The sequence below is a fragment of the Mus musculus genome, chromosome 6 (assembly GCF_000001635.26).
Source record: "Mus musculus strain C57BL/6J chromosome 6, GRCm38.p6 C57BL/6J".
Taxonomy (NCBI): Eukaryota; Metazoa; Chordata; class Mammalia; order Rodentia; family Muridae; genus Mus; species Mus musculus.
Window position 1 is genome coordinate 148404969 of NC_000072.6, and position 14049 is coordinate 148419017.

Below are 14049 nucleotides of genomic sequence, written 5' to 3' on the forward strand. Positions count from 1 at the left end.
GATCATCTTTTCCAATCAAGGCTTTTCTCTTCATGTATTAAAGATTTCCATTTGAAAGCTATTTTCCATCACTTGGAACAAAATATAAAGTATTAAAAATATTTATTATAAATGTTTAACTGTTTGTAACAACACATTCTGCACCACTCAAGAACCAAAATACCAGTTAATACAAACATTACTCCTTCTTTCCGTAGAACCCTGGCTGGCTGTTTCAATATTTTTTTCAATTATGCTATATTAATTGCCATTATCCCCTAAAATCGATACTTATGTCCCTTTAAACAGTTTAGCAATACTTATGTAGGCTAAATCACTAAAAGCAAATCTGCAAAGTCAATAGCTTGGGGTGATTCAAAATCAGTATATACCCCCAGCTTATAGAGAGAATGATGACTGTGGTTTGAGCAATATGAACAACATGAAACATTTATAAATCCATACCATAAAATACACCTCCCTAAGGTTATTGGATCATCTATTTAAAAGCCCTGACAATCAAGTCTTTGTTACTTCATTTCCATTTTTGTTTGTTATTGTAACATTTTATTCAGCCATAACTCTCAATGTATCAAAATTATTAATTAAGCTGGACATCATAATGCTTGTGACTCCAGATCTCAGAAGACTGAAGCAAGAGGATCAGGAATCCAAGGCTAGCCTCAGCTACATAATTTTTTTTAAGTCAATAGTCTCAGAAGTGAAAAATAACAACAATGTTTAAAACTCTAAAGAGGACAGCTCGCATCAGTCAATGGACTACAACTACAGACAGTCTACTCTTCTGCTAAACATGGACAGCTTCCCACCACGACTATGGAAGTGTTTGTCTTTCATGTTCTATTTCCTTCTAGCATATTGTAAGCTCATAAAAAGAGAAGTTGCCAAGCACTATAAATAAGTCAAACCAAGACTAAACAACTTCCCTTCATAATCACAGCAAAGAGAAAGTGATGGTTACAAATGCAAAAGGGCTCCAAACATTCTTCTCACACTAGTCTTCTCATAATATAACATGCACATGTCTACACGTGTGTGTGTGTGTGTGTGTGTGTGTGTGTGATCTTAACACTTGTGAAAATCACAATGAAAAGTTACCCTAACTAAGCTCATTTCATACTAATTCATATGCTTCCCACCCTGACCCCAGGGGGCAAGTACACAGGAGGAAACAGAGCTGAAGCCATTCCAACTACTCACATACCTGGTAAACCAGACACTCAGATCCTAGTGCACTGTTCTGAGAGTCCATTGCTTACCTCACAGCCTTTGGTAAGGATTACAGCTCCAAGCTGTAATTAACACTTGTCTTGTGGATGTTGGCCACTCACAGGTACTACTGTAGTGCCCATGATATTGATCATAATGAAATAATGGTTCTATCGATTATCCCCCATTGGAACTGAATTTTCAAATCATTTTCACAATTCTATCTTCTTTTCATTAGATAAACTGACCTTCAACACGTATCAAGAATTTTTGTCCCTTTTCAAGATGTGTGCTGCTTTGAGAGTTGGCAACATTTGATATTATGCAACTCATGACACCTGATCAAAACACATGCCAGGCAACTGTTAAAGCAACAAACTCAAATCCCAAAGAAATGTCTGAAACCACAATGATTTATGACCTGGCACAGAAGAATATCTCATAGAAGAACATTTATATATCCCCCTGAGTGCTAGTATTATTATGATGAACTAATACTGCTTTTTAATACAATCATGCCAGGGGCTATACTGCAACAAAAAAGAAAGAGGGGAAAATCAGCCAGAGAACAAAGGAGCAGAGAGATAGCAGCAAACAGCCAGCAACACCCAAAGATCTCTCTCCAAGTTCAGCAAAAGGAGAGAGAGCAGGTTGGTGGTCTTGAAGTCACAGCTACAATGTTCTAAACCACAGGAGCCAGACACAGGATACCCAGATGGTGTCTGTTGAGCTGCTAGAAAAGCAGACAACCTGAGACCCCTTCCAAGAGCCTGTTGTGATGGCGACAGGTTTGAGTGCCAACCAGAAATGCCTGTACCCGGTGGCTCTCTCCTTCAACATATGTCTCTGTGTCTCCACTTGGAAGCAGACTCCTAGCTTGATGGCTCTATACTAAAAATGAAAGGACCTGATCAGCCTATGACTGCAATTTACAGGGGATGCAAAGCCAATCAGGCAGAGCAGAACAAAGCAGGACTGCCAGCCCCTTCAAAAGCACCAACTGCTCCCATAAATTAAAGGGGCATTGCCTCCTGAGTGCCTGATGTGTGTGTGGTAGAAGCTTTCTAGTGCTGAGGCTTCTGAGACCAGCCAAGGTTCTGTTGAAGTCATTCACTGTGCACTGGGCTCAGCCCAAGATGGAACAGGAAGTCAACCAGCTCTGGGAGAACATGTCAGATAGTTTCTGCTATACTGCATACTGGGTCTGCTTGCTCTTCCTACCAACTCTCAGTTCATGGATAGGAAATAGTAAGAAGGGAAAAAGGAAAAAAAAAAAACACCCTGTGTTCATCTTCTCCATCTACAGAAGAAAATGGTTGTTTTGATAAATTCCATATTTGAAAGGAACTAAAGTCACTAAAAACTTTAATTTCACACTGTCTCCAAATACACAGATCATGCTAAGTGCACCTTGCAACTCTGATTCCATCAGGGTATTTTGAAATAAGATTTTAACTTATTTTTAAAAATTATTTTATAGCAAATGTCTTGCTGTGTGGGGATGGGGTGCATGCCTATAATTGTAGCACTCTGGGGGTTGAGTCAGGAGTGTCTTAGTCCACTCAAGAAAACTACAGATCACCATGCATGTGAGGCTAAATAAGACTCCTTCACTTAGGCAGGTGACTGAGAATAGGCTCTGGTCACAAAGAACTCTCAGCCCCAAGGCATTTTACAACAGATCACTCCCCAGCAAGGATGAAGGAACCCCTTGATCTGTCCAATAGTTTACAGGCAGAAACCGTTTGTTCCATAAACAAGATATGGCTTTAGATGGGAGATTTAGGTTAGAGCAACCTGACTTCTCAAGTTCAAGGACAGCCTGGACTGTGTCATGAGTCTCAAGCCAGACTTTGCTATATAAGGAGACTCTCCAATAACAACAAAAATGTAAATAAAGGTATAAATCTTTCAGCTTTTCCTTCAGTCCTAAGGCAAATGCCAGCACTCAATCAACTTTCCCAGTAAATCATGTCCTTCTCCATAAGAGGACAAACGCCTGCACTTGTCCAGAACTGTAATTTACCAGCAATCCTGAGGCCCACTCACCAAAGAGTACAGGGTCCAGAAAACGTCCTAAAGAAAAACGAGCAAGCCATGAAGAACTAAGATTTGAAAAGGGTATCCAAATGGCCCAAATGACAGCACCCAAGACATGAACAGGTTTAAAGCTGTCTGCTAGTAAATAATTCAGGGCCAGTGAGGTGGCATAGTATGTTGTGGCAGTTGTTACCTGGGCTGACCACTTGAGTTCAATCCACAAGACCCACATGGAAGGAGAGAACAGACTCCCACAAGTTGTACTCTACCTCTACACTCAGTGGCATGGCCACCCCACACACACGTACAAAACAAATAAAATAATAAATATACATTTTAATATAGTTTCAAATATGCTCATTGAGGGCATGGGTGGTTCAGTGGTAGAATTCTCGCCTGCCAAGTGTGCTCATTGATTTCTCGTGTTCTCGGCACAAAAAAATTATACCTCGCATGCACAGAGAAGTGGGGTGGTTCATGATGGCAGGATGGTGTGCCATGAAAAAGGGGAGGTGCAGAGGATGTGTACAAGAAACATTGTGCACAGTGCCTACTGTGACCACTGTGGTCTATGGAATCAACGGAGTATACACGTGAAGAACAAGGATGCAACTTCATATAGTACTCTCTGAGCTTCCTAACATGAAAGGAAAGGTGTACAAAGCATGCCTGTGTGTGCATGTGTGTGTGTGTGCATGTTCATGTGCATGTGTGTGTGTTTTATATCTTTAAGATAGTAGAGGTCTGTTGACATACGAAGCATTTCACATACAGTGATTTAGTAAATAGTTCTACCAGTCAACTGTGGTCTTACTCCAGGGCATAGACCCTCAGCTCTCCATCTCCCAATAAACTTTTGACCCATAAGACAATCACAGACAAAAACAAGCCAATAAATCAATGTTCTCCAGTAGGCTTTCCTCCTGTGCTTGTATTTTTTCCCTGACTTAGGAAACTTTTGAAAACAACACTTTATATGACAATTCTTGGTTCAACTTTTGTCAGGTTTACTAGCAGTTAAACAGAAACAGAAAACTCCCCCATACTCTCCCTCCCTGCTACCTATACACGCTCACCACTCACACTGCACTATGGTGTTCAGAGGCCCACAGGATCATGACACGGCATCCACAGTGCAGAACTATGTGAGGCTCATTTTGTTGCTACAATAAAACATTCTAACCAAAAGCAACTTGGGGGAAGAAATGGTTTATTTGGCTTCTACTTCAAGTCAGGGCAAGAACTTAAAGCAGACCATGTAGGAACTCTGCTGAATATTGGCTTCCTCAAAGGCTTATGCTCAGCTATCTCTCTTATTCAGCCCCGACCAGGCAGTAGGCAGTGGTCCTACTCACACTAGGCTGGGTCCTCCTACATCAATAATTAAAACAATCCCCCCGCCCCCCCACACACACACAGACACACACGCACATACACATGCATGCACGCTACAGGGCAATCTGATCTGGGAAATTCCTCAGCTGAGTTTTCCATTCTAGGTTGACTCTAGGCTGTTATCAAGTTGACAGTTAACGCTAACAGGACAAGAATTAGAGTGTGGGATCTGCCACACAGCGGAAGAACTCCAGTTGCCAATTCTCTTGTTCTTGAGGTGCAGTACAAACACCTTTGGTACTGATAGACAATCTGGCATGCTACTTTTAGGCTAACAGAAAGTAAGCAAAGGAACTGTGATTTAATGTTCTGTCTGCAGAGCCAGGGATCTTACGAAGCAAGATGCCATCACCTCTCTGAACTCAATGCCCTTGCCCAATCACATCTGACAAAAGAATAAGCAGAGTTTTCAAAACCAATTTTTAATAATAAATTTACACTCAAACGCACGCCACATCTATCACAGCCTTCCCTCCTCAGTAAACAGGATGTGTAAATCTCTCCTCCCTGCCCAGTAAACACCAGGTGGACGACCCAAACAAGTTTGTTTCGGTTTCACAATGAACCTGCTTCCTTGGTGTTCAAGGAGCTAATGGTGAATTGGAATAGTAGTTGACTAACTTTTAAAGCCAGCCATCATTAAAGATCAAGCTAGCTAAACTTAAACAAATTGTGAAAAAAAAATGTTATCAACTCTGGGCATTTCCTAGTTAGACAACACAGTGAACTTGGCTCATGAGATGCCAAGTGTCTGTTTCATCTGTCTGGTGGAAACTGCAGAGTGACAGGCATCAGTTACTCCATGCCCAGTGATGTCATGCCACAGCTTGGCATCCGCTGTGGTGGGAACACTTACATAGAAGTGGGTATACAAATAATCAGATGCTGTCTTTAGAGAGTCAGTCAGAGGATATGAGCATGCCACCTGCAGGGGTTTTTCTCTTTACGCCTCTTGCTCTAGTATCTTTCATCTCTCCTCTATATAGTTTACCTGCACACAATGTGGGCCTGCACCCCACACACAAAATTTAAAATAAAAATTAAAAAATGCTTAATATTCTTCTATTTAACATATTTTTCCCATTATGTCATTTCCAGTTCTGAAAATTTTTCCCATGGTTGATTCCAACCCATTCTTATGGCCCACTCACTTATTCATCTCACAAACATTTAAATAACCACCAGCAAAAAACTGCGTTAAGAACTTGGAATCAACTGCCAGCAACACAGAGCAAGTTTCCACCCTCAAGATGTTCACAGTCAATCCACACTAACTTCCCAGTCTACCTTGAAAGTCCCCAACCCATAGCCAAGACCTTTGAGGAAGGGAAGGTTGTCTCGAAGAACTGATTCAACACTGTAGCTCTGCAGATGCTATATGCAATGCATGACCCAAGGAATATGGTGGAGAACCCAGCCTCATACCTCATCAGAGACCACATAGCTCTCGGCGACATGGGGAATCCACTGCTCTTGGGCTCTGGTGGCAATGGTGAATGGCAGCCTCCCCAGGAGTCTTTGTGTGGGAAGCGCTGCTTTCTGCTCTCACGGTGGGGGTGGGCTTGCTGAGAGGAAGGCTGGGGGCTCCCTGGCTGCCCAGAGCTGTGCTGACAGACCGCCCCATTGCTCCTAAATCATTCACAGAATTGAGGAAACAACAAGTCAGACAAAATGGCAAGGCTACAACAAGAAGCAGCCATCCTTACCTTCCTAGCCAAGATCCCTGAAAGCATGTTGTCTCAAATCTCCAAGCCCCCATTTCTGCTATTTACAACTATCTATTTTCAAAAGCAGAATTGCATTACGAGGTTTTCCTTTTCAGTTTATCTTTACTGGCACATACTCACTGCACATGCTGCTGCGTTTCATGAGGATATTTGCATGTAAGTATATGATATATTTTAACCCTATCCCCCCCTCCCCCGATCCTCTAACCTTCCCTTTCCTCTGCATTTTCTCCCCTTCATCCCCAGGACATTCTCCTTTAAATGTCTTATGTGCATTCACACACATATATGCAACTACATAACCCACAAATGAGAAGAAAAATGTGATAATTGTCTTCCTGATTTAATGTACCATGTATGGTGATCTCAGGTTGCATCCATTTTCCTACAAAAGATAGCATTTCTTTCTTCTTTATGGCTGAATTCCATTGTATATAAATGCATTTACTTTGTAGAGTCCTCTGCTGATAGACACCTAGGTTGATCCTAGCTGTTGTAACTAGTGCTACAATAAAGATTCACATGCGCGTCTCTGTGGAATGCTGACTTGAAATCTTTCAGATAAAAATCCAGAAACGCCGTAGCTAGGTCATATGATAGACCTATCTTCAGTTTTCTGAGGAACATCCATACTGATTTCCACATGTCTGGATTAATTTGTTTTTCCACCAGAAGTACACAAGTTCTTCCTTGGATCCACAGCTGTGTCAGCAGTTGTCATTTTTTTCCCCTTAATGACTACATGTAAAACTACGAAGAACTGTGGATTTGATTGGGGAAGAAAATTCTACACGCTTGAACTTCTAATATTCCCCAGTCAGTCTTAGCATCACAATCCACACAGCAAAACAAGTGCATGCACCTTTATAGCTTAAGAGAAAAAGGGGGCACTCAATAGCTATCTCTTTAACTGGAAAACTACATGACCTGTGAGCGAGTGAGTGTATGTGGATGGTCATGACTGGCTACAGCCAACCTCTAATGTTCTTAGATCCGAGGACTAGAGCAAGCAGACAGGCTTCAAGTTCACAGAGCTCACTCATGGGTAACAGTCATCAGAGCTTGGAAACTCAAAACAAGCTGTTAATGCTTACCATTCATAATACGATTTTCCTTGTGAGTCAAGATTCCCTCAGCAGCACACAACTCATACAAACAGTTAATACAGCTGCTTTCCATTCCAGATGTGGCACTCTTAGAACCATGAAGCAGAATGAACCCTCCCTCCTTCAAGTTAATTTGTCAGGTTTATTATAAAAAGTAAAGTAACTAATACAACACCAAAGGTTGGAAATGACTTACAACTTGTCCTGCTTGTGGGAGGGAGAGAAGAGATCATAAACCAAGCACACTCCAAACACGGTGATGCCTGTCTCCTTCACCAGCATGGCACAGGTCCCCAGAAACAAACTGAGCAGCAGGAAGAAGGGGGAAGCCGTTGTGGGGAAGCACTGCCCTGCACAGCCCTGATCCAGACTCCTGCAAAGCAAGTTGGGAATTTCCTTATCAGCACATGGATTGCTATGGAACCGTTCCTGTTGGAGAAGTATCTGACGTAGAACAAGGTGTTCTGAGCAAGGATTTCTGCAAGAGCACTCACCATGCAACTATTTGAAGCTGTTAAGATGGAAGATGGCTGGAGATATGGCTCAGTCCTGCTGCTCAGCTGAAGGAAGGGGTTTAGTTCCCAGAACCCACATCAGAAAGCTCAGAACCTCCTGTAACTGCAGCCCCAGGAGATCCTGTGCCTTCTCCAAACTTCCTTGAGAAAGCACACAAATGTGTGCACAGAAACTCAGAGACATACACGTTTTTAAATAAATCTTTTAAAATATTGTTTAAATGGAAAAGAATCCAAAAATATCAACTCAAAACTTAAATTACAGTATGCAAATTATGATACAATATGGCTCAAAATGAATGAACACTAAAAAAAATCATTTAAAACAGTTACATAAGGATAGATTTAGTAGATAGGAGGATGTTCAAGTGAATATGTCCAAGAAAATAACACACATTACTAACATATATGGATGGAGTGGGAAGCCGGATTTCTTGGTACAACCCATAGATGTACAGTTAGAAAACAGGATACTATACCACAGAAATGAGAGAACAGCATGGTAGCAAGGTCCAGGTAAGTGACAGATGTCAAGTGTTCATCACCACAATTAGATCAAAGGGTTTTTACTCCCTTCTATGCACAAAACAGGAGAGAGAAATGTAAATAGCATTCTCTCTATGATGGGACAATAGGTTTTGAACACTTTTTTTTCTTATGGCTAATCTGTTTATTTGAATTTATTTTCAACATACATGTATTGGGCAACCTTTTAATTAATTATTAGTATGTGTGTGTGTGTGTGTGTGTGAGAGAGAGAGAGAGAGAGAGAGAGAGAGAGAGAGAGAGAGAGAGAGAGAATGTATGTAGCTTTTGCACACATGTGAATGCAGTTGCCTATAGAGGGCACAAGAGGCCATGAGATCCCCTGAAACAGGAAGTTGAGAGCTACCTAATATGGGTTCTGGGAACCAAATGAGGTCCTCTGCTAGAGAAGTATATGTTCTTAGTTACTGAACCATCTTTCAAGCCTGAAAATCTTTATTTTTTAATCACAGTTTCCTACAGAAATTTCAAGATGTTTTCAGTGTTATTTCCCAAATAATAAAATGAAACTACTCCAAGAAAACATCACTATTTATTCACATAAATGCACAGCCACTAAGCTCTCTCTCCCTTGAAGTGAGGGACAATATTCTTTCTGTATTATGACAGCTCCTCCTGTGTATGGCATCTCTGAACAATTAGAATTACATGCTAACTTGATGGTAGAATACACATCTTTCCATGGGCAGAGCGCACACAACCAACCTGTGATGACCTGGCTCACAGCTACACAGATGGGAGCACATTCAGATACAACCAAACAGAAAATTTTAAAGTAATCAGTAGGTTAATTCTAGTTCTAAACGGAAACGTTAAATCTGAGCACATGTTTGGAGACTTCATAACAATATGTGTGTGTACAATTATGAATGCAGTGGGCAGTTCAGGCTTGGGCCTGAAGATGAACACTGTGCTAATCTGGCTACACCCTTTACTGCAATGCCTCCTAGGCTCCATGCATCTCACTCCACATGCAAGGCCTCCACTGGACTGCACCAGGGTCCTCAGCCTTTGCAACACTGGCATTTCCCTTCCAGATGGCTCTATTTTGTAGGGCCTGGCCTGTGTACTGCAGGGCATCGGGCAGGGGCATGTTTCCTCTCTATCTACTAGATGCCAGTGGAAAATGGAGGAACTGAGGAAGGTGGGCCTTGCTTGGAGGAAATGGCACTGAGAGTGTGTCCTGGGAGCCCATCCCAAGCTCTGGATCTGAAATCACTCCCTTTCTCTCTGTCTGCCACGAGGTTGCATATTCCCTGCTACATGTTCTTGCGCTCTGTCTGGATGCATGGGGCCAACCAACCATGGCTAAAACTTTGAGCCAAAACAAAGAATTACTCCCTTAGGCCATTCTCTCAGATATCTGGGCCATAGTATGCCAAAGAATGGCTATACTAGAGGAAGAAGGAACGTTGTTACTAATTAAGTACCAAAGGTTTAGAACAGTGTTCTTAAGTAAGTGGGTTTTGTAAGTTACGGGTCAGTGAATTGATCTAAAGGCCAAGTTTACAGATTCTCAGCCAGGATATCTCCATGACCTGCCTTCTTTAGGGAGATGCTCTGAGTCCTCTGACCAAACTCACATTTTACTAATTCATTCTTCTCTCCGTGGGCATGTCACAGGTCTGTTGAAATGCCTTCACTTTGGGGATAAAGATGAAATGTAGTAGAGGTTTCCTGTGTTTTGACAAAAGGATTCTAAAGTGCGAAATGACAGTTAAGAAGCAATGCCTCCTAATCACCCTTGTTATGTAACTGTGAGTGGCTATTGTAAAACTAATAGAAATAAGTAAGCAGAAAAGATTCCCAGCGAGGGGATGGTAGTCTTTCAAAGCTGATGTCAGGGTTAGGGAGATGCTCAGGAGGTAACATACCTGCTATACAAACCCCTAGCACCCATTAAAAAAGAAAAAGGTGAAATCATGTCGGTAATCCTGGAACTGGGCAAGCAAAGATACATGCACAGAGATATATGCATGTGCGCGCACGCACGCACACACACACACACACACACACACGATATTAAATGCTTCAGAATGGGGCTGGAAGATAACAATTCAACTCTGGGTAAAAAGATGTTTTTTATCCCTGATACCCACTGAGCATGTAACAGTCCAGAGCCTCTCTCTGGTCAAGCAGGGGGTCAGTGTACATGTGGCAGTATGTGACCAAATCACAGAGGGGTTTACTTAGCCCCACTCACCTTTGGTAGGAAAGAAAGGCCAGCAGGAACAGGAGGCATGCTAGTACATCAGCTCTGCCCACGATGCCAGCCACCTAGAAAGTACAACACAATGAAAACTGTAAATCTTGGAAAATTATTGTCACAGTATCTTGTGGAAGTTCATTTGATTTTAGGAACAGCATAGCAGAAAGCATATGGGTGGCAATCTATAGAGCAAACACCTCTCATTATTACATATGTTCCACATTTCTAGAAAGAGAAGAGGAGGAATGGGGGGCAGAATTTTCATACTTAACCTTATTTCTAATTTCTCTTCTGGAGGATCAACTCTCAGCATTAAAGTTTGTTCAGTTATTGAATTATTAAGACATCCATTAAGGGTTGTGGGCATAACTCAGGGGTAGAGTGCTTGGCTAGACTGTACAATGGCCTGCGTTTGAGTCTCAATAAACTCTACCATGAAACAGAGTGTTAGACACTGTGATCATCTTTGGGTAGAGGGGTAGTGATGCGTTTGCCAAGTGGAGGGAAAACAAAAATCAGAGAAATCAATACAATGAGGGGATTTCTGATTTAGAGAGATAAAGAGAGAGAGAGAACATAGATATGTATGTGTGTGCACAGATGTATATGTGTATGCACAGATATGTATGTGTGTCTGTGTGTGTGTGTCTGTGTATGTCTACGGTCTCACAGGTCTGCCAATGCACCATGGTCCACTGACCCACCTCAGACAAACACTGGATCCCTGGAAAAGGCTCTGACTCTAAGGCTGAGGTTTGGGGAGACTCAAGAGCAGCAGGGTCACCTCATGTCAGAGCACAAATCACTCAATAACAACAAAATAGGTAATCAAAAGGAAAAAAAATCTAAAGGAGCTCTCAGTGAACAAACTTCAAAAAATGTGACTAAAATAAACAAGGAACATAATACATTACAAACCATTAAAAACACAGAAAACCACAATATACATGAAGACACATGGTTGGCAAAGGTTCCAAGTGCACAAACACAAACAGCAAACTAATGAGTGAGTAAGGGAGACTCTGCTCTGCCTGTCGGTGTGTGTGGCTAGAGCAGTGGACACACCCATCTGCTTCCAGAAGAGCAAAGGTCATACAGAGCAAGGATCCAGAAATATCAGTCAGGCTGGGAATGTGACTCCGCAGTAAAGCACTTGGCCAGCAAGGCCAAGGCCCTGGGTTCAATCCTCAGAACTACTAAATGAATAATAAGCAGAGAAAAACAGATGGTAAATCTAGGACATGTAAGTTATTTGAGATGCAATGTATCCTCATGACTTCAAACCATTTCCTCACCAACTTAACTTTCAGAAAAATAAAAAGAGTGAAGACACTACAGAGGTGTGTTAAGACAGCATATCATGTCTACGAGGATCTCTCCCCACAGAGACGCCATGCAGGCCTGACTCTAGCCTAGTGTAACCTGATCACATGTGTGAGAAAAATCAGACAAATCCAAGGTGAGACACAATCCATAAGAATGAGGATAAAAATATGTTACTAAACATAAATACATAATTTAAATGATAGCATATCAGTGTGTGTTTAGACCTTATTATATCTGTGTTACATCTTATTTTTATTTATTATGATTCCTAATTATGTTGTTACTTGTAATTTATAATATAAAATCATAATTTTATAGGTCTACTATGTATATATAGGTATGATATATTGACATTAAATTTCATATATTTAAATTATATTTTATTTATTTAAATACAATATATTACTTTTATTTTCAAGGCATAAATTTTGAGGTACTTTGCCTCCAAGAAATATTTGTGTTATATGTCATATAGTGTATATTCATATAACATTTATAAGTTGCATTCAAATATATTCAAAACTTTATATATTTTTTAATATAAACTCCAAATCATATTGAAATGTATACATCATATTACAGTAAGACAGTGTTCAGGACTAAAAGAGACAAAACCCGAACCATGAATAATGCTCTCTGTGTTGGGAAATATACAACTGAATTATTGATGTTTAAAGGAACATGAATTATGCAACCCTCTCTAACTGCTTCAGAAAACAAACAATATTTTTATATAGAGGAGGACGAGAGGAATGACAAAACAAAATCAGCAAAAGTTAAAATCAACGAAGCCTTGATGAAGAACAGAGCCAGGGTGAGCCGTAGGCTCCAAGTTAGCTTCACAAGTGCTGTTTATGAATCTGCATTCCGGGATATATGGTGAGGTGAGGGTTGATTTTCAAACACTAATGTTACCTTGCTCCATAAGATATGCATGTATTTCTCTTTGTCTTTGCTTGTTTGTTTTTTTAAATCTAAGATCTAAAATTGTATAGGTGAAACAGAATCATAGTTTTAAAAATATCTGTGTTCTAGTTTGCTTTCTATTGCTATGATCAAAAGTGCCACAACCAAAAGAAACCTGAGGGAGAGATGGTTCATTTTACCCCACAGCAGCATTCAAGGCATCAACCTGCAGGCAGGAACTGAAATAGAAGCCATGGAAAACACAGCTCTCCAAGACTTGTTCAGCCTACTTTCTTATACCACCCAGGTCCAAGGGTGGCACCTTACCCAGTGTGCTGGGCCCTTCCACATCAATTGTCTGCCCATGGCTTGACTTAGGACCAGATGACACTGGCTCGACCCCTTCCTGGATGACTCTAGCTTGTGTGTAGCTGACAAAACTAACCAACAAAACTTCCAAGGAAGAGATGGGCCAGGAGCTGTTTATGTGGGACATGAGTAAGGCTGATCACTCACACTCGAAAACATTGTCACCTACATCAGAGAAGACCCAAGGGTCCATGGGTTCAGGGAGTGTGAGCCATCAACAAACCATGTTATAAGCACACTATACAGAGCTGGTGGTGTCAGCATGGAAGAGAGCACCTGACTTCTGAAATCCAGCTGAGTCCCTAGCTCATGTGTTAACACCTGACTGCAGTTGCCAATGAGGTGATGTGAAGGTGCTGCATCAAATGGGTTTTAGAGAAGGGTAGAACTCTTAACTCCAGCATAGAATCTGTATGGCTAATAGAAACTATCTTTTCATTTGAAAAGTTACCTGCATGGTATGTTTATTTAACTTTATTGGCTAGCTTAGTATGTCTATCAGTTATATAAAATCTATGTATACATATGGACTCATAGCTGGTTACATTCTAGGGAAACTTCAAGTCCATCCTATACCTTGAGATTCCTGGACACAGACCTAGAACCTCAAGGGCAGCACAGAGCTAAAAGCTGTGATCTGACATGGCTACTTGGACCGCATGCAGTGTTCACTAATTGGCTCATCTATAAGGAACTTGAGA

At 41.2% G+C, this 14049-nt stretch overlaps 1 protein-coding gene across 6 annotated transcripts in view; it reads right to left on the reverse strand.

Moving 5' to 3' along the window:
• The window catches only part of Tmtc1 (transmembrane and tetratricopeptide repeat containing 1), a 212341-nt gene that overhangs the window by 172539 nt on the left and 25753 nt on the right, over nt 1–14049 (reverse strand). For all 6 annotated transcript variants that reach the window (XR_001785149.2, NM_001347518.1, NM_198967.5 and 3 more), the window contains exons 3-5: nt 10742–10815; nt 7674–7850; nt 6070–6273 (exon numbers count right to left, since the gene is read on the reverse strand). Coding sequence is in view for 5 of the 6 variants with exons in the window: in NM_001347518.1 (NP_001334447.1) it covers nt 6070–6273; nt 7674–7850; nt 10742–10815 (455 nt within the window). In the remaining variant the exon portion in view is untranslated. The remainder of the gene's footprint in view (nt 1–6069; nt 6274–7673; nt 7851–10741; nt 10816–14049) is intronic.